The sequence below is a fragment of the Helianthus annuus genome, chromosome 17 (genome assembly GCF_002127325.2).
Source record: "Helianthus annuus cultivar XRQ/B chromosome 17, HanXRQr2.0-SUNRISE, whole genome shotgun sequence".
NCBI lineage: Eukaryota > Viridiplantae > Streptophyta > Magnoliopsida > Asterales > Asteraceae > Helianthus > Helianthus annuus.
In genome coordinates this window covers 23,260,482-23,281,128 of record NC_035449.2, presented here as the reverse complement: position 1 = coordinate 23,281,128, position 20,647 = coordinate 23,260,482, and the positions used below count along the sequence as shown (strand labels likewise).

Here is a 20,647-nt window from a genome sequence, read left to right as displayed (position 1 = left end):
GAATATAGAAGTCTTGCGGGGGCTCTACAATACTTAACCTTTACACGCCCCGACATCTCATATGCAGTGCAACAAATTTGTCTTCATATGCATGCTCCCATGACTACTCATATGAATGCTTTAAAAAGGATTTTACGTTATATAAAAGGAACATTGCATTTTGGCTTACACCTTCATCCTTCCCCCACCACCACCCTTGTCGCCTACACGGATGCTGACTGGGGTGGTTGCCCCGACACACGTCGGTCAACTTCGGGTTATTGTGTTTATATGGGAGAGAATCTTCTATCTTGGTCTTCAAAACGACAACCCACCTTATCCCGCTCTAGTGCCGAAGCCGAGTATAGGGCCGTAGCGAACGTTGTCTCGGAAGTATGTTGGATCCGTAATCTCCTACTCGAGCTACACCATGCACCAACACAAGCAACCTTGGTCAAATGTGACAACGTTAGCGCAATCTACTTAGCCGGAAATCCCGTTCAACATCAAAGAACTAAACACATCGAGATGGATATACACTTCGTTCGTGAAAAGGTTGCCAAAGGTCAAGTTCGAGTTCTTCACGTTCCATCTAGATATCAAATCGCCGACATTTTCACCAAAGGTTTGCCTAAGGTTCTTTTTGACGACTTTCGTTCCAGCCTCAACATCCGAGAACCTCCCGTTTCGACTGCGGGGGAGTATTAGTATAAAAGGAAACTATATTATTAGTATTGTGATTACCTAGTCATACTCCTGTCATCATTATTTATAATTGTAAATAGCTTAATTCTAGTGATTGGCCAAGATTGTAGCAATCACATGTTCTGTATAAATTGTATCATATTCATAAGGTAATGGACACGGAGAATTATTCCAATCTTTCCCATCTAACACTCAACCTTACCAACACTCCCAACGTTTTCATACAACAATACTCCAACCACTCCCAATTATTATTAAATTAATTTTTCATTTTCATCACCAACCAAAAACTAATTGTAACAAAATGGTTTAATGGTCTTTATCAGCTTATTTAATCTCCTATTAAACTTTATTTATAGGGTATCATGGTCAAACCGGTTCAGTATACATGACTGACTTGACGATTAGAGTATGTGTCGCGCTACGGTTCTTCTAACAAACGAGGCACAATACTATACCACCACCGAGACCACTTAAAACACAAAGGGTCTACTTTTTGCGCCACTAGCTGATTTTTTAGCAAAAAAAAATATATTTATTGTTGTTATTTAATTAAATAAATTGATCAAAGGGTCACCCCTTAAAAGAATGTCTACATGTACACGTAGCTTAACTGAAATACACAATATCAAGAAATAACAAATAGTGTGGTGACAAAATATTTGAAACAAAACAAAAAAAATGAAAACCACATACATTTAGCCATGGTTTGATATCATTGGAAAAGATTTGTTTTTGGTAGTAAAGAGTGTGTGGTGAGAGAGAGAGAAGCAGGGATTATTGGCAATGGACACTGCCATTTGCGGTCGACTCGCTCCTTCCCCTCTTCTTCATTCCAATTCAGGTAGTATTATTATATGTCTCTCTTTGTAAATTGAATCGTCTATTACTTTCAGATTAATGGTTAATTAACTGTCATGTTTTCTCCCTTCGAATAGCAACTGGGTTCTTGGTTGTTGTGTGTAAGGTGATTAGAATCATTAGTGAATTCGATACCATAGGATTTTGGGTGCAGGCTAATTGGTCAAAACGAGCACACTGTATTGCCCGATTTAACCATATATAGTGCTAGCTATACTCCAGATCCGATAAAGTGAAGGTAGCATAATCAGTTGTTTTGTTGTGCCGATGGCCTCTTGGTTGTTGCACCAGGTGTTTCTCCCCCATCAAAGTGGTGCCTAATCAAGTCCCACAAAGTGGACAATAGGAGGATTTTAGGTGTAGATTTTAGGGGTGTGTGTGCGCACCGTCGTTCATAAAAAAATTTGATTGTTTTGTTGTATGCTTGGTTTTAAAAAGCAAGAAGCGCACAAAAACGATAGGGTCTAAAACCGAAGCGCCAAGCGCAAAAGCATACCGCTTTTTGTACCCGAGGCATAAATAATTATATAATTTTTTATAGAGTTAAATGTCATTTTAGTCCCTGTGGTTTGAGCCATTTTGCCATTTTAGTCCAGAAGTTTCATTTTTCACCTGTGGGTCCAAAAAGGTTTCATCGTTACCATTTTAGTCCACTGGGTTAACTTCTTCCATTTTTTCTGTTAACAAGATGGGCAATTCGGTCATTTTATATGGCCGAATTGCCTTTCTAGTTAACAGAATTACATATAAAATGACTGAATTGCCCTTCTCGTTAACAGAAATAATGGATGAAGTTAACCCAGTGGACTAAAATGGCAACGGTGAAACCTTTTTGGACCCACGTGTGAAAAAAGAAACCTTTAGACTAAACTGGCAAAATAGCCCAAACCACAGGGACTAAAATGGCATTTAACTCTTTTATATATTTCATATAGGTTTCTAGCATCAGTTAACCAATATTTAGACACAAATAAGCTTTATATATGTTTAAATATTGAAATTACATACACTTGCAACTTGAAAAGCATGATGTTCAACAACTTGCTGCACAAAAATATGGAAGATACATGAGGTGGGTGCCTCAAGGCCAACTTTTTGACAAAAATACGCGCCTCAGCTGCGCTTTTTGTAAACCGTGTGCTTTGTGTAGGCTGCAGCGATGGGAAATGCGCCTTAGCGCGCCTCAGGCGAGCTTTTTTAAACCCCAAATTGTATGAATTACAATATGTGGTAGAAGTTAAAGTTTCATCCCAAGGACCCTGTCTTTAGCGCATTTGGTTGAGGTTTTATAAATTTCAAACCCGACGACGTATCATTTACCTGTGAATTTTTTTGTGCAATTGTAATCATGTCTGCCTAAACACATGTTTGATCTTGGACAAAGAATCATTCATTGGTCGTCACTAATATTTGAACGTGTCTTCATCCACTTGTTACGTTATGTAACACAGAGAGACAATTTTCAGTTTAGAAAATAGTCTAGTTCTCGGTGTGAGATAAGGAGGATAATTGTCGTTTCTTGATGCAAATTGTTTCTTATACAGGCGACAAATACCTGCTTCATAAACAAAGCACAAAATGGATCACCGTTATGACAATGGCACCACCAAGGCTCGAAAAGGGTGGTGGGGTGCTGGATAAACCAGTTATAGAGAAAACAACTCCCGGCCGAGAGTCAGAGTTTGACTTGAAGTAAGGCTGTCGGTTTATAGCTTGATGTGGTTTATTGCTATTATTTTTTACAACTTTTTCTTATTTCATATCAGGAAATCTAAGAAAATGTCCCCGCCATATCGGGTGATGCTACACAACGACAACTATAATAAACGTGAGTACGTTGTGCAAGTGCTAATGAAGGTTATACCGGGAATGACTGTTGACAACGCGGTTAATATTATGCAAGAGGCACACATCAACGGTCTGTCTGTGGTGATTGTTTGTGGTCAGCCAGATGCAGAGGAGCATTGCACACAGCTTAGAGGTAACGGGCTTTTAAGCTCGATTGAACCCGATAGTGGAGGTTGTTGAAAGTTAAGTTAGCTTAAGCACACGGGTTTCAAGTAATATGATGGGTATCATTTGTAAGTACTAGGATGTAATCAAAAGGATGATATATAATGTCCGATGAAAAACACGATTATCAGACGCTATCGCATTGTCGGCTAGGCCTGCAAAAGATGTATAGTATACTTTGTTGCCACTCACTGTCTTTTAATAAATCATGATGTTGTATGAAGAAATATAATTTATTTATTTTTTCAGTGTAAACATAAAATTCGACTCTTCCTTCACGATATGCCTTATCGTTGGTCGTCGTTAAGAAACGGATAATCGGTATAACCAACTACCGGATCTCCGATATAAAACGTATCTCTTCTATACTTGTTAACGGGTGCATCAAGCTCGAATCGTTTAGGCAAATCAGGGTTTGCTAAGAACAAACGACCGTAACCTATAAGATCCGCACGTTCTTGAGCTATAGCATCGTTACCATTTTCCCTCACGTACCCACCGGCTGCAATAAAAGTACCATTAAACGCCTGTTTCATGGGCACCAGACTGTCGGACCATTGATCAGTTTCGTCTTCTGTGGCTTCGGCTCTTGACTCGATCATGTGGCAATAAAGAATGCCATATTTGTTTAGGGATTTAGCCATGTATAGACCTAAAGCTTCCGGGTCTGAGTCTCCTGCATCCATGTGGTTCGAAAAAGGTGAAAGCCTGATGCCAACTCTATCTGCGCCAATCTCATTTGCAACGATTTCTACAACTTTGAAGGCGAATTTGCAACGGTTTTCTAATGAACCTCCATACTCGTCGCTTCGATCATTGACTTGATCTTTTAAAAACTGGTCGATCAGGTAACCGTTTGCACCATGGATTTCGACTCCATCAAACCCTGTATACATTTTACCAGACTTTATTTTAAAACTAAGAAAATGACTGTTTTCGGTAACCTCTAATTGCGTTTTACCAGCTTCCATTGCGTTTCGCGCTGCAACTCTGAAATCATTAACAATTAAAATAATTTCTTCTGGCGTTAGTCTTCGAGGAGGTGAATATTCAAGCAAAACTTGACCAGTATCGGTATCTATAAAAGGACTACATGGTCTATCTGTGGAAGAGACCGGTGGGTGACCAATATTCGACTCAAAACCTGCTTTCAGAACAATGTTATAACATGAATACAAAATGTCATCTCCGAAAGAATACGTCATTTTGATTACTGATTAACATACTTTGAACCGAAGCCCTTCCGGGATGCCAAAGTTGACAAAAAAAGACGCCGCCTTTTGCATGAACAGCTTCCACAACCGGTTTCCAGGCATCAATATGTTCCTTTGACCATATACCAGGAGTATCCTTAAACCTTAAACCAAACAAAAGCCGACTAAGTTACATGCTTCTTCCGAAATTCGTTAAAATGTTTATTTTACCCTTGGGCAGCACGTGATATGACAGTCGCTTCGGCAATTAGAAAACCGCCGTTGGTGGTTCGTTGAGAGTAATATAAGATAGCATGTGATTGAGGAAAACTATTGTAAGATCTAAACCTTGTCATTGGTGCCAAAACAATTCTGCTTAACAACAATAAATATATACAAGAGAATGAGACCAAGTGGTTAAAGATACTTCCTGCACCAAATCTGAAGTGAGTAACAATCTTTGTACCTGTGGGAAAGTTGAAAATTACCCATCTTGTAAGGGGTAAGAAGAGGGATTTGCTCTCTTTGACCTTCCATTTTTCTGCACAAATATATGAATCAAGCATATGAACAACATGTATCTTTTGATTTATAATATTTTGATTGAAAATAATGCATAATAATATATAAATTGTTATAACATTACTGTTTCTGTATCTTAGGATTCTAACTCTGGAAAAGGGGATTACAGATAGAGAGTTGTTTTGATAGGTCTAGTCATTGAGAGCCAACAAACAAGAAGCAAGTGGTTATAAATTAATTGCTTTGGATGTAGGCAACTTAGTTTGTGGATTCTTTTTAAGAAGCAAACAATAATAGACGGACCATCTACTTGAAATAGATATGACATTGTGAAGATAGCAATATACAATATAGACATTACTTTCCTAACAAGTTATAAACCATCCTAATTTTATTCATTTTTTTTAACTTAATATACAATATAACCTTTATGATTTAATACTCGATAAAATTAATAATTTGTACGGTCCCAACTTAGGACTAGTAGAAATTTGGAGCCCAATCAATAAAATAATAAGATAATAATTTTTTTTGAAATCCCAATGTAAATACATTGGTCCCAACGAAACTATAAAGTCATAATTACAAAATATTCCAAAATTCTAGGATTGTCTAGTAAAAAATGATCTACAGTCACTTGTTTTTTTTGAACTTCAAATATATATTGAGTTTATCTTTAAATCTTCCCATTATACTTAAGAATTGAGACACTGTATAGTGATCAATCTAAATCTATGTACATTGAACTTCACAAGTTCATTAATGTGTGAATGTACATAGGAATTTTGAAGGTCCTTATTTCTGTTTTATTCAAATAGGTAAAGTGAACGGACATGAAAATTTTGAAGGTCGATGCATTAGTTTGAGACTTGCTCACGAATATAAGCTAACTCTTTAAATTAATAATTTATTAGTTTATCGATATAATAATATCTCGCTAAACTAATAAAATATCCATGTCCCAACATTATTAATTTATAGAGGTTTTACTGTAGCAGATATTACGTGCCAAATGTTTTAGGATCACATATGCTCATTAACTTTTTATCCTTTAAACACTATCCCACTTGACAGAAGTTGGGAGCACTTCTTCGATGAGTCTATGATATGACAAAATTAGTGACCTATTGTCATAAGCGGGTGCATAAACCTGTCCCCAACCATACCAAGGATACCGCACAGGACTTCAAAAGACAACCCTTTAACACGCATCCGAGTCTAAATTTCGGTTTGAATGGATTATATTATAAACTTGAACTTTTGGTTGTCTACTATATACAAACACTAATGTGAGACCAAACATTTGGATCCAATTTATAACTCACACTCAAAAGATAAAATGAAACAATCCGAAGTTGATTTCTTGGCTTTTTCATCAAGTCAAAAAGTCAAACTTTCTAAACATGTCAAGTCAGCATCAAACCCATCCTACGTGTACCCTTTCTACTGGCTAACAAGTCAGATAACTGATAACTCATCCTACAACAGATAACCAATAACTATAAGCCTCACATCCCCATCCCCTCATTTTCATTGCTTTCAATGGCTTCCCTCTTCACTTCTTGAACTAAATCCATTCCAATTCCAATTCCAATTCCGATTCCAATTCCAGTCCCGCATTTTATCCGAAACAATCATGGCTACTGTTGCTTCACTCTCATTCTGTGGAGTCACTCAATCACCAACCGAAAGAAAAATATGTATCCCGTCTTCATCTCGCTCTATACTCTCCGATTCCTACTCCATTCGCGTCCGTACAAGCTTCTCGTTTAATCCAATAAGCTTCCGGGCTTCAAACCGATTAGTTGTCCATTGCATGTCTACTGAATCATCAGGCAAGTGTTCATGGTTACCATGATTTATCTAATTTTTTGATCTTATAACAATGTGTTTTGTTAACATTAGGATTTTGTTTCTTTTCAGATATACCACCACCAGTTTCAGAGACAAAGTTGAAGTTTCTAAATGCTTACAAACGCCCGATACCGAGTATCTACAACACGGTGCTGCAAGAGCTTATTGTCCAGCAACATCTGATGAAGTACAAGAAGACTTATCGGTACGACGCGGTATTCGCTTTGGGGTTTGTTACTGTTTATGATCAGCTTATGGATGGATACCCAAGTGAGGATGATCGTGAGGCTATCTTTCAAGCATATGTTAAGGCACTAAATGAAGATCCACAACAATACAGGTCCATTACTAAATTTTCACCAAGATTTTATCTTTTTTTTGTTCTTAATATTTTAATTTTAAATTGCCATGGTGCAGGGATGATGCACAGAAACTGGAAACATGGGCGCGTGCGCAAAACGCTAGTTCGTTGATTGATTTTTCGTCGAAAACAGGAGAAGTTGAGGACATGTTGAAGGATATTGCAGAGAGAGCAGGGGGTAATGGGAGTTTTAGTTACAGCCGATTCTTTGCTGTCGGTTTGTTTCGCCTTTTAGAGTTGTCGAATGCGACAGATCCCACTATTTTGGAGAAGGTAATACACCTTTTATCAATAATCATCTGTCCCTTTTTTTGTTCAAAATGGATTCTATAGTATGCGTCAATGCTTACGACAATGAGTCCCATTACGCATATGTGACAAGCGATATGAGTTCATAGCAGGGGCGGACCTACCCTTTGGCCAGGGTGGGCGGCCGCACCCCTTGAAAAAAAAATTAGTGTATATTTTAGGCAAAAAAACCCGATCGCACCCCTTGAAAATATGGTTGAACACCTCATCCGCACCCTCAGCAAATAATTTCTGGGTCTGCCACTGGTTCATAGTGTGTGTAGAACTAAAGTAGTACTTGTGACAGTTGAATCTTTATGGTTGTCCTTATTAAACATATATACAGCTTCTTTTTGATGCAAAGAACACCATGTTGTTAACTTGTTTTTGGGATTGCAGCTTTGTGCAGCACTGAACATCAACAAGAAAAGCGTCGATAGGGACCTTGATGTTTATCGTAATCTGCTCTCAAAGCTTGTTCAAGCAAAAGAACTATTAAAAGAATATGTTGAGAGGTATTCAATTTTCTCTTGTGATTCTGAACACTTTGTCGATCAATGAGGATGAATCATGTATTTATTGAGCTATATATATATTATACCTCTTGTTTTCAGGGAGAAGAAGAAGCGAGAAGAAAGAACCGAGCCTCGAAAGGCTAATGAAGCAGTTAAAAGCTGCTTAGCTGAAAACTTATACACCAGAATGTAGCTAATAAAGTAATTTAAACCTTTGTTCAGTGTAAATTGAGGCATTATATTTTCTTTCGTTTACAATGTTTCTTGATAAATTTGTTGTGAACAAGACGATAAGCACTCGTTACACAGATCCAATTTCGTTGCGTATATAGATATGGTTGATCAAGTGCTTACCAGTACTTCTATGGTGATCTTACTGTTAAACAAATGGAAAAAATTATTGATTGAGAAAGATTTGTGGGATCATCAATATTGGTTGTCATCACATCATCTCCTATATTTAGAAAATCTCATTTCTTTCTCTCCAAGAATGACAGCCATCATCGACATTAAGTTATTTCCTTTTCTAAGTCCATTGAAAAATATATATAGTTGTTATTTGCTTCTTTGTAATTGCAACTTCAATATAATACAAAAAATTCTCATTCAAATCTCTCTAGTCAACATGGTATCAGAGCAGGCGTGCTCATCATATACCGTTTGATTTTCACCAACCTCCTCAGATCAATAAACCCAATCCGAGCTACGATGGCCGGAGACAACAACTCGGGTTCCGATTTGTCATTACAACTCGCGAATCTGTTAAAGAACACCTTTAATCAGCAGCCTCAAAACCCAAAACTATCCGATAATCTCCAAATCAACCTCAAACTCAATAATCAAAACTACGCGCTATGGACCCGGATGATCCGAGTCGCCATAGGCGGAAGATCCAAATCCTTGTTATCACACCTGACCTCGAATCCTCCAGATCAAACAAGTGAAGATTATGAGAAGTGGGAACAAGAAGATTTAATTTTTTTTTCGTGGCTCATTCAAAATATCGAACCCGTTCTCGCAGGCAACCTAACCGAGTACCCCACCGCTAAAACGTTGTGGGATGCCTTGGTGGTTACTTACAGCAGCGGAAAAGATAAATTGCAAGCCTTTAATCTCCATGTCAGGGCCAATGAGATTAAACAAAATGATGCTTCCCTGGAAAGTTTCTGGATTTCCTTACAAGGGATATGGGGAGAAATCGAAAGGATCGATCCTAACCCCATGAAGTGCCCGGATGACATCAAGGCTTACGCAAAAATAAGGTCTGAACACAAACTTTTTCAATTCCTAAGTGCTCTCGACCAAAAATATGATCCTATAAAGCGCGAAATACTCCGGTGGGAGCCTTTACCATCTGTAGAGACGGCCTATGCTGCTGTTCGGAAAGAAACCGCCCACCAAACTATTTTAGGAGCGGCTCATAGTGATACACAAGGCATCGGAGCTGGGTTGTCAGCCACCGAATCTGACGGGTTAGGCCTCGCAACCAAAGGATATTGCAGGATAGAAAAGAAGAACGGAGCACCAATAAAAAAAGGTAAATCGCTCCTCAAGTGCACCCACTGTGATATGAGGGGACATACCAAAGAACAGTGCTTTAAAATCGTGGGATTTCCTGACTGGTGGAGTGACAATCACAAAACCAAGAACCCTAATCAAGAGGGTAAGGTTGCCATTGTCATAGGCAAAAATAGTTCTACTAGCAACGACAGCACCGAGAAGAGTGGTGGTGATGAAGCTTTCGAAGAAAATTTTTGGGCTTGGCACTAAGCCCTAAGAGATGAAGTGCCCTAAAAGGAAAAAAAAATCTTTAAAAAAAACGAAACCTTTTTTTACCAAAACCAACTTTAAAAAAAAAAAAAAAAAGTCCAAATGCCAAAACCCAAATGGCCAAGTTGTTTTTCAGCTTGAGGGGAACCAAAAACCCAAAAAAAAAAAAAGAAAAAAAAAACCCAAAACTCAAAACCCAAATTCTCAAATCAAAACAAAACCTTTTTTCAAAACAAAATCCAAAACCAAAACCAATTCAAGTTGAATTTTGGCAATACCACAATTCAACTTGAGGGGGAGTGTTAAACAAATGGAAAAAATTATTGATTGAGAAAGATTTGTGGGATCATCAATATTGGTTGTCATCACATCATCTCCTATATTTAGAAAATCTCATTTCTTTCTCTCCAAGAATGACAGCCATCATCGACATTAAGTTATTTCCTTTTCTAAGTCCATTGAAAAATATATATAGTTGTTATTTGCTTCTTTGTAATTGCAACTTCAATATAATACAAAAAATTCTCATTCAAATCTCTCTAGTCAACACTTACTTGATCCATTTTATCTTTCTTAAAATATAAACGCACTGCACGATAATGATGAAAAAAATATTTAAAGAATTTAAGCTAAACTTCAGGTTGAAGTGAAACATTTTGTGCCATAAATTCCTAACTTAAATTTTAGATTTACTCGTGGGGCTTTACATGTTGAATTAGGATCTTAGACCATATTCAATGGTGTTAAATATCATTAGCTTAATTGTCATATACAATGGATAAAATAGACCGTCTCCAATGGGAGGAGGAATGACATCCCTGACCCGAATCTTGATAGATACGGGTCAAATTCGGATAATTGGATATGGGTCGGAAATGATTGCAACACGGGTCAATAAATGGGTCAGTAATAAGATAGAACGGGTCAATGGAAGTTTTTTTATACAGTCACATGTTTTATGTGTTTGATTAGATCTTGGGTTTAGTTTTGTTTGATCATGTTTAGTTAATATGTATGGTACTTTTTTATAGGATTTCATTGCATACATACTATCTCCTTATAATAGCAAATGTTGTAATTGGTAATGATAAAAGAACCTACTTCCCACATCATTTGTATAACCCTTTTGAAACTTGCATGCTCCTATTTGCTAATACGAAACGGGGAACACAGTTGGTTGGGAATTAATAATTTTTTATTAGCTATTATAACTTTATTAAGCATACAACAACTGCGTAAAAAGTGAGATCCTATTGTATTACTAAACGTTGTAAATACTAATAGTGCCTGACCTTACACCCCCAAACCTCATCGTTTCCACTAAACCCTTCTACGATTTTACGTTTAGATATTGCCGAAAATGAGCAATGGAAGTTAAGTGGGTAAAAATGAAGCTAAACTGGCAATGGCATCCTTTGCGACTGCAACTGCTATATGCGACGATCAAAAATCTTGATAAGGAATATGTCCTTCCTTTAACTTGTCAAGTATAGTTTCTTTAACTTGTCAAATACCTATTTAACATTTTGGATCAAAGATCGAAGAGGGATAGATGAATGCTCATGAAACATAACGAATGAGTTACCTTCCTCAACGTTGTTGTATAATGCTGCTGTTGAACTCCTTTACCCTCCGTAAATGTCTCCAACCGTAAGCTATTTTGGATCAGGAGGCATAAGTTATGGGCCTCAACCTTGATTCGGCTTTAATGTGCCACCCATGACACACCATGATTTTGGGCCATGAGTGGACTTCATTTCCTTTCTGTATAATCAATATTTTTGAATTGATTAAACTAAAAATGGTCCATATGGATGCCATGTTGACATGTTAAAGAAAAATATAGTGAGTGGCGGACTTAGAAATTATCTGCTAGGGTGTAGATGAGGAGGCGTTTAATCATATTTTCAAGGGGTGTCGGATTTTTTGGCTACTATTTTTTTTTTTTCAAAGGGTGCGGCCGCCCACCCACGACTGTGGATAGGTCCGCCACTGCATAAGCAGTGAGCAACTTAAAAGTAACATAATTAGCACTATTTAACAGTGGTAAGTCATCTTATATTTTGTGAAATGAAAAAGGCAAATACAATATCATATTGTTTATCTCCTTCCTAGTTTGGATTATTCTAAAGTAGTAATCTTTATATTTTAGTATATTAATTAACAAATTAATTTTCTCTGTTTAATTAAAAACCTAATACATTTTACATATTGTGATTGAGTTGTCTATGTAACACCAAACAGGGGACACTGTTTAAGATTAGTCTAATTGTCTATACAAGTAATTAAAGTATGATGGTACGTGTTGATTATATCTTTATAATCTAAAGGAGGGGTATCATATTTGGATTCGCATCAGTCATCAATAATAAACAAATGGGACACCACTGCCGTATTAAAAAGATTTCACTTCAGTATACCATTTGTTAGGTATTCGCTTCACCTAATTAATATACACCGCGCAAATGTTGTACTTAATTTTTATTTCTTGAATGTCTCCACTTCCCCAAACACACTAGCGTAAAAGAAGGCTGAAACTTTTAGGGGAGGGTTCAATTGAAAACCACTAATTAGAGTAAAAACTCGAAAACTAACTAAAAAAGCCTAAAAACCATATCAATTTTTTTTTATTAAAATCGCAATTTTTTATATATAAAAAAAGCTTTTTCAAAAAAAAAATTGTAGTACACATATAATGCACATGCGTAGTACAAGTTTTTTTTATATATAAAAAGTAGCGAAAATTTATAAAAAAAATTGGTATTTTTTTTAGGTTTTTTAGTTAGTTTTCGGGTTTTCACTCTAACTAGTGGTTTTTAATTGAACCTTCACTTATATTCATATATGTCGATGCATTTATCGGTTTTAAGTTTTAACGGTAAAAGAGGAAATATTGTTTTTTTAATGGTAAACACACATCCTCTAAATCTATCTAGTGTCCACTTTATAAGATTTAAACACACACAACTTTAATAGAAACAATCACTTGGTGCCACAAAGCTAAGATGCCCGAAATATTGTTAAAGTTCTAGCAAGAACTAAAGGTATGTGGATCCCGATGCCAAGGCGACTAAACCAACTTATATTTTATTACAACAAATATATATAGCCAAATGTCTTCTAGAAAACAAGTTACAAGACATTTGAAAATATAAACGTATAAGGCACGCAAGATCTGCATGGGCCTTGGTTTCAAAGAGATCTTCAAAGGACATGACGATAGTACTCACAAAATGATGTATGTGAACTTCAACGCCTTTTGACTTATGTTACTCATTAATCGCCTATTCATCTGTTAACCTTGTACCCCAAGAATATCCAACATCTAGATTACTTGATCCATTTGTATTTATGTTTGGTAATAAGTTAGTTAACTAACTAGCTACTTTTTAAATTGAAACATATGATTAAAATATATTTATTGTAATATTGTATCCAACATAGCTTATCTATAAACAGTCTTGGTGTCCTGTTTATATACACAAACACGATAAGAGGTCAGTGTTATAAGAATCGTTAGGCGGTAGTTGGTCGGTAGGAAACCGACTAGCGATTAATCGGGATTAATAGGGATTAATCGAAATTAATCTGATTAAGATTTTTATATGTAATTTTTAGTTATATATACATACACACATTTTTATACGTAGTTTTTTAAAGTAGATAAGTTTTAACCCCTAGTTGACCCATTTTTTTAAGTAACTGACAATAACTTATAAGTTTTGGTTGAAATTTGGTCAAGATCCGGACAAAATTTGGCCAGAATAGGACCATCATTGACCAGCTAATGATTAATCAGCCATTACTTCATTGGTCAGCGAAACTCTGATTAGTGATTAATCGACGACTAATCAAAGACTAGTCGAGATTTTTACAACCGTCATACAAACTACCGTGAGAATACAAAATGTAAAAATAAACCATTCTTGTTTTTCTAGTGTTAAAAATTTAAAAATAATTATGATTCTTGTTTTTACTCCTCTCTCCTAAAAGTCAACAAAATAAATTAATATAAGAGTAAACTTTCGTTTTGATCCCGGAGTTTTAACGGTTTTACCCCAATTATTTAAAAACAACCATTTTTCTCTAATAGTTTACTATATTTTTCTTATTTTGCTCCCCGCCTCTAACTCTATCTAAAGTATTCGTTAACTAAAATGACATTTCAGTAATTTTATAAATATAAGTATTAAATTATTTGTTATTAATTCCTATACTTATATATTTTCGGATTTGGATTCGAATAGTAATTTTGAAAATTTTCAGATATTTCGGATATCCAAAATATCCAAAAATTTAATTTTTGTTTTGTATCGGATATCTGAACATATGAAAATATCCGAAATCTCCGAAAAATATCCAAAATATCCGAAACTATCTAAAAAATATCCGAAAATTTATATTTGAATATCCAAAACTATCCGAAATATCTGGTTCGGAATATTAAAAAATAATAAAATAATAACAATTAAAAATTAAAAATTGAATAACTAATGGATATTCAGATAACCGATTCACTATCCAATCGGATATACGAAATTTCGGACATCCGAATTTCTGATACCCGAAAATTCGGATACAGAATCAGATAGTGAAATCAGATATCCAAAAATTTCGGATATCCGAAATTCGGATATCTGGTTTTGAACACCCCTAGGTTCAACCGCGTTAATACACCATGAGATCCGACTACAACTGATTTCTCAAACAACTTTGGAAGTATTAAAATGGTTGGAAATGTAATCACTCATTATTTTTTTTAACAAACAATTTCACAAAAAAAAAATCATTACGCTTAAATGACCTTGTAACGTGGAAAATCAATTCTAGTTTATATGAGTTCATTTATGATAAAAGAGTTATTGAGTTGCCGTATCAGAGGTATACGTTGGAGTTGCATCATTGATATGTAATTACATATGAAGTGAAAAGGAAACAATAGACCGACGAAGCTAATGAGATCCTTCCACTTCAGGTGATGGAAAACAACATTCAACGACGTGGTCATAAGATCACGGAGTGTTTGTGTAAAAAGATGAAGAAACTACGTAAACATTGCGGGTAGACTATTTTACAACCTTTACCGTCCTTTTTCAACTTTTCAAAGTCAAACAAGTTAAAGTCAACCCCATTGGTTAATTAACGTGTGTCATATTCATATTTATCCAAACCTAACAGAACACAAATATAATATATGCATACAATTTCCCGAAAACAATATATACATGGATATAGTTATCTCCCTCTTGGACCTACCACTTCCAATTTTTCTTGCAACTAACCACCTTAATTAGTCATAATCTTTTTAAAGTTAAACTGTCTATCTCTGGGCTTTACATTCAATCATATTCGTTAGGATCACCGAGAAAATCATTAGGAAAAAGTCTATAAGAAATGAGAAAAATAGCGATGGAAAACGGGCTCAAGAAAGGGATCTGGAGTGAGGAAGAAGATCTCAAACTCATCCAGTACGTTCAAACACATGGACCTGGCCACTGGCGTACCCTTCCCAAGAAAGCCGGTAAGCCTCTAAACTGTGTAACTTTTTAGGTTTTACTGAAAAAGAGTGGACGCTTGCAGCTCACTCAAAGTTAGTTTGACGAGGCACGAGCTGGCTCAAGTTTTGACGAGCCGAGCCTGGGCCTTACAACATTTTAGCTCGTTAATATAAACGAGTGAGCTTGGCTCAGCTTGGTTTTTAAACGAGTTGAGCACAAGCCCACCCTGGCTCAGCATTTACATCCCTAGAAGCTACTAGTTCTTTAATTTATTTCAACATTCTATTTGAATTTTGTTATATGTGGCAAAACTTTGATTATAAGTTTATATGTAATAGGGCTTCAAAGATGCGGAAAGAGTTGTCGGCTTCGGTGGACAAACTACTTGAGGCCTGGTATAAAGAGAGGAAGATTTTCATTTGAAGAAGAAGAGACTATCATTCAACTTCATAGCGTTATGGGGAATAAGTAACTTTATTTAACTTCACACCCAAAGATATTTGCTTCAATGTTATCAGTTAAATTAATAAAAACTATATTTATGAAAAAAAATCTGTCAGTTTCGGTCAATGGTTATTTTAAAAGATGATTGATTAGAATATATGTTCGTTAATACTTTGGCATTCCTTAAAAAAAACGTTATTTAACCGTTATATTTTTTCAATACTAGGGTAAGTTTTTAACGAAAAAACTGTCAGAAATTTTGACCTCTTTTCGACGAAAAGATACAAAACCAAAAAAATAATTCTGACCCTTTTTTTTCAAAAATATCGGTCGGATAATATTTATCCACTAGTTTTACCGACGAAATAACTTTTGCTAGAATTTCATTGGAAATGGTCATTTTCTACGTATTTGCTACACAAATTTTGGTAGAAATCTGACACTTTTCTAGTAGTGAATGAAATATGACATTCTCATATATTCCATGCTTGTTTTACAAAACTTAATCAAGGTCTACATATAATTTATATTTACTTTTTCTCTTTTTCCAATTTGATTGAATACAGGTGGTCAGCAATTGCCGCTCGTTTACCTGGAAGAACTGACAACGAAATTAAGAACTACTGGAATACCCACATCCGGAAAAGGCTACTCCAAAATGGAATTGATCCAGTGACACATACTCCTCAAGTCAACTTCTTGGAGCTTTCGTCCATACTGAATTCGGCTCGATTCAATCCCTCAAACTTCCCTAACCTCCAAACTCTAGTAAATCCTCAAGTTCTAAAGCTTGTAACTATCTTGGCATCATTATCAAAAAATGAGAACCGAGAGTTGTTTCTCAATAACTACTTAAACACTATGAATCCGTATCAAAACTCGAATTTCACTTGTGTCCCTTCTAATCTTCCAAGCACCCTTTTGAACCCAAGACATGATCTCATGCATGCAAATGATGCTCAAAACATTCCAGAGAACTCGGTAAACATGAACTATGATACCAGTGAAGATATTTTTATGCGTGCATGCTTAACGGATGATTGTTTTACCATTCCAAGTTATAGCAATCAATCTACTGCTCAAACGTCTGAAAACTCCAGTTGCCAACAGTTCAACTATGAGTCGGTCTTATCATCATCCATGTCAAGCACTACACCATTAATGTCGTCATCAAGGTTCATCAATGATATCACCGCTGAGCACGACATGTTTTACTTAGACATTCAAAAGAGTATTGAGTTTAATGATTCCATATAGTATTGAGTTTAATGATTCCATATAGCTAGTTACGTGAAGTGTTGTAAATTAAAACTTGTTGAAGGAATCATGTAGTTGTATAAATTTGGTGTTTTCTTTTCAGAAAATTATTTTTACATACATATAGTTTTTCCTTTAGTTAATTGTGAAGTGTTGTAAATTAAACAAACTTGTTGAAGGAATCATGTAGTTGTATAAATTTGGTGTTTTCTTTTCAGAAAATTATTTTTACATACATATAGTTTTTCCTTTAGTTAATTTAGCCACGCATCTTGCTATATACTCATTTTGTTCATTGTTGTAACTTTACAATACATAATGAAATTAGAATGTTTTTCTATCTACACACAGTTTTTACTTAATAATCTCACCTTAATTATTTACTATAGAAAAAACAATGATTCTTGTGACTATCATTATCTTCTTCTTGTTTTTTTAAAGTAAACTTCACTAAACCAACCCACGAAACGGGGGGACAAGGAAACACAACCTACATATTTACAAAGTTACTTCAGTCGGTCCATGAAATCGACCTCGTTTTACATCTATTTTCAATCCAAAAAAACCGATAGATTTAATTTCACTAATAATATCTTGAACCCGCACTTGCTTGTCTGATCATCGATCTTATTTATATCATTATCTTATTACCACAAGGCTAAGATGATTGACAATTTTACGTACCGAATTTAATGCATACCAATGTCACATGATATCACGCCAACTTTTAAACATCAATATATAGTTTCTAACATACAAACCCCAACAATGCATTTGCGCACACAATAACTCTCGCATTCCTTAGTTGGGCCGCACTTTTCCTTTGAAAACATATATAAACATAGCAAACAATTTATGCAAACTTATTTACTATTAAAAATGTATTTGATAAATATGATCTTTTCTATAATTAAAATCAAACCTCAATACAATTTCAAAATGTGAAAATTGTTATGAATTAATGGTGTGACTATCCATTTGTGTTTATCATTATATTATGACTCTCCATGTATTTAACTCCCATCTCTTCATGTACTTAACTCCCATCTTGTAAGCCTATAAATAGAGGCATATGTGATCCATATTTTACATCAATAAGAAATCCATCTTTCATTCTCTCATTCTTCTCTATACATTGCTAGTAGGTCGTTGTTTCACAACACGTTATCAGCACGAAAGTGCTAGGTCAAATAGTAAAAAATTGTCGATAATCATTCGTAGGTAAACTATTTGTTGATTTGGATTTGACATCCGTTGATGTGATTCATATGTGGATACTTGGTGTGTATGGCGGCTACTAAATGCCTATTCTCGATCCCTTCTGTGAACTAAATGAGGTAGATCTTATCTCTATCTAGTAACCATCTAATTTCTATTTTTGTTTATATAATCTCTGTTCCATTTAAAAAAAAATTGTTCCAATTGATATGATATAAAACCGAACTGAATGGAGGATAGACTGAAGTGACTGATTTGTAAAAAAAATGAAATAACTTCATTTAAAATAAAAAAAAATGAATAGTAGCTTTTGTAGGGCATGTTTGTTATAACCGGTTGTGTAGACTCCACAAAGTTAACTGAAGTGATGTAATGCTCACTCTATTAGGAAATAGTAAATAGACTTTTCATATGATCCATCAATAAATCGTATGAATTTTTTTTATTTAATAATTAATTATTTTGTTATTACCTTTAAAGTTTTGATTCATTATCTCTTAAGTATTACATTTAATATATGTCATGAAACTTCATTCATAATTTTACTAATAATAAGCATAATTTTTATTATTGTTTATACTATCAATAACAGCATACGTTGCAATTTACAATCATTGAAAGTTTAACATCCTCGTAAATGTAAAAAAATTTATTCTTGTCTTGTCTTATACAAACTCTTTACACTATGTGTTAGATTTTTTTTCTATTATATTCAAAATCATCGTAGCTCCATAATAGGCCATCATGGAGTTGTTATTTTGATAAATGTTTTTTTTTTTAATTTTGAATAGATCCTGCTGCATTATTGTGTATTTCATTGTTTGGATCTTAAGTAATAGAAAAATTCTTGGATAAGTTGATTAAAATAACCAAAACCTTTTCATTGGGTTTCTGCTGAAAAACTTCGAACATTTTCCGTTATAAAATAACTTATAATTTATGCATGGAAATTGAGATGAAAGACGCTTTGTATAATTTGGAAAACTTGAAAAGACAGAATATTATGTTCTATTATCTGAATTATAACTATTATAGAAAACATGCTTATATACAAGTAATAAATGAGCGTATATTAAGTATGACCTAAAATAAATTCATGAAGATATTTGTTTATTTTTCAAGTTAGAGTGACAAAACCATGTATATGGATATTTGTGATTGGTTATATCACGACGAGTTACTACATAATATTCATATTTCATAAATAAATGCATACTTCATAAAACTGATGAACGCATGTTATATATTTTAATATTCAATCATGACAGTAAGTCAAATTAATTATATGTATTTTATTTGATAAGAATACATCTTATCAATCATATATTGTATAATTTGACTTTATACAGTATATTTAATATGTTATCGCTTATGCATATAGAAATATTGAATAGAGCAATTGCATTAAAATTGTGGTTTGTTATCATTTTTATGAAATCTTATGAGCATGCTTAATCACAAAGTGTGAGACTCCATAAAGTTTATTATAAATTTATGGAAGCTTGTAAGATTTTCGATCGACAAATTTTGTTGTCTCGGTCATATAACTACTTCTTGATTTACATCATCTAATGAGATATATAAGAAGGTTGAACAAAACAATTTCCACTTGTCAAACCTCAAATGCGCTCTTGATATATAAGGTTTGAAACAGTCATCATGAAAGTTGTGTGACTCTATTCCATTCCTTGAAGTGAATGTGATGATATACTAATTAGTATAATGGTCGTGATTATGTACATAGTGAGGAAATTGTAATGATGCGACCATGAAAGGTATAATCTATTCCTTGAATAGAATGTGATGATATAATAATTGGTGTAAAGTTCGTAATCATGGTAAATGAGAAAATTGTTATGATGCTCATGTAATGAGATCAACCATGTTAATAATGAGATGACTATACAATGATTGTTATAAAGGTCGTAAGATATAAGATTGATAAATCTTATATGACTCATCTACTTCTCAATTGATGGTAAGCAAAGAGAACATTATTTACAAGGAAAAATTGATTATATTCTTTTCATTTATCACACTTGAGACATATGCTCCTAAAGTAGCAATATCATTATAAGAGTCATGAAAAAATGAAATGATTTTATACTCATGTGACCGAGTAAATAATGAAAAACTATGAAACTTGTTTTGGTTCTACTCCATTCCCAA

At 34.5% G+C, this 20,647-nt stretch overlaps 4 protein-coding genes across 5 annotated transcripts; 3 read left to right on the top strand and 1 right to left on the bottom strand.

The window, feature by feature from the left end:
- The first annotated feature begins 1,125 nt into the window (after positions 1–1,125).
- LOC118489143 (ATP-dependent Clp protease adapter protein CLPS1, chloroplastic-like) lies at positions 1,126–3,798 on the top strand. Its single transcript, XM_035986783.1, has 3 exons — positions 1,126–1,528; positions 3,090–3,237; positions 3,312–3,798. Exons 1-3 carry the CDS (start codon positions 1,471–1,473, stop codon positions 3,571–3,573), a joined length of 468 nt encoding a protein of 155 aa, XP_035842676.1. The 5' UTR covers positions 1,126–1,470; the 3' UTR covers positions 3,574–3,798.
- LOC118489142 (putative 12-oxophytodienoate reductase 11) lies at positions 3,642–5,521 on the bottom strand. Of its 2 annotated transcripts, none has more exons than XM_035986781.1 (5): positions 5,398–5,521; positions 5,218–5,292; positions 4,983–5,123; positions 4,785–4,915; positions 3,642–4,702 (listed from the first exon to the last, which is right to left on the bottom strand). In XM_035986781.1, exons 2-5 carry the CDS (start codon positions 5,286–5,288, stop codon positions 3,846–3,848), a joined length of 1,200 nt encoding a protein of 399 aa, XP_035842674.1. In that variant the 5' UTR covers positions 5,289–5,292; positions 5,398–5,521; the 3' UTR covers positions 3,642–3,845. The 2 variants fall into 2 exon arrangements, with proteins under 2 accessions (XP_035842674.1, XP_035842675.1); XM_035986782.1 differs by lacking the exon at positions 5,398–5,521 and having other exon boundaries at positions 3,642–4,444; positions 4,520–4,702; positions 5,218–5,380.
- Positions 5,522–6,765: 1,244 nt separating this feature from the next.
- Positions 6,766–8,650, top strand: LOC118489141 (protein THYLAKOID FORMATION1, chloroplastic-like). The gene is made up of 5 exons (XM_035986780.1): positions 6,766–7,108; positions 7,197–7,467; positions 7,545–7,761; positions 8,176–8,291; positions 8,391–8,650. The coding sequence occupies exons 1-5, from the start codon at positions 6,910–6,912 to the stop codon at positions 8,482–8,484; spliced, it is 897 nt and encodes a 298-aa protein (XP_035842673.1). The 5' UTR covers positions 6,766–6,909; the 3' UTR covers positions 8,485–8,650.
- Positions 8,651–15,268: 6,618 nt separating this feature from the next.
- LOC110923833 (transcription factor MYB41) lies at positions 15,269–17,260 on the top strand. Its single transcript, XM_022167890.2, has 3 exons — positions 15,269–15,582; positions 15,898–16,027; positions 16,570–17,260. Exons 1-3 carry the CDS (start codon positions 15,456–15,458, stop codon positions 17,258–17,260), a joined length of 948 nt encoding a protein of 315 aa, XP_022023582.1. The 5' UTR covers positions 15,269–15,455.
- Positions 17,261–20,647: the final 3,387 nt, after the last annotated feature.

Coding starts and splice junctions, on each gene's coding strand:
- LOC118489141 (XM_035986780.1), top strand. CDS start 6,910: ATGGCTACTGTTGCTTCACTCTCATTCTGTGGAGTCACTCAATCACCA. Junction 7,468..7,544: donor GAAGATCCACAACAATACAG/GTCCATTACTAA, acceptor GCCATGGTGCAG/GGATGATGCACAGAAACTGG. Junction 8,292..8,390: donor TTAAAAGAATATGTTGAGAG/GTATTCAATTTT, acceptor TCTTGTTTTCAG/GGAGAAGAAGAAGCGAGAAG.
- LOC118489142 (XM_035986781.1), bottom strand. CDS start 5,288: ATGGAAGGTCAAAGAGAGCAAATCCCTCTTCTTACCCCTTACAAGATG. Junction 5,124..5,217: donor AATTTTCAACTTTCCCACAG/GTACAAAGATTG, acceptor GTTGTTAAGCAG/AATTGTTTTGGCACCAATGA. Junction 4,916..4,982: donor ATATCACGTGCTGCCCAAGG/GTAAAATAAACA, acceptor GTTTGGTTTAAG/GTTTAAGGATACTCCTGGTA.
- LOC110923833 (XM_022167890.2), top strand. CDS start 15,456: ATGAGAAAAATAGCGATGGAAAACGGGCTCAAGAAAGGGATCTGGAGT. Junction 15,583..15,897: donor TACCCTTCCCAAGAAAGCCG/GTAAGCCTCTAA, acceptor TATATGTAATAG/GGCTTCAAAGATGCGGAAAG. Junction 16,028..16,569: donor CATAGCGTTATGGGGAATAA/GTAACTTTATTT, acceptor GATTGAATACAG/GTGGTCAGCAATTGCCGCTC.
- LOC118489143 (XM_035986783.1), top strand. CDS start 1,471: ATGGACACTGCCATTTGCGGTCGACTCGCTCCTTCCCCTCTTCTTCAT. Junction 1,529..3,089: donor TCTTCTTCATTCCAATTCAG/GTAGTATTATTA, acceptor TTTCTTATACAG/GCGACAAATACCTGCTTCAT. Junction 3,238..3,311: donor GAGTCAGAGTTTGACTTGAA/GTAAGGCTGTCG, acceptor ATTTCATATCAG/GAAATCTAAGAAAATGTCCC.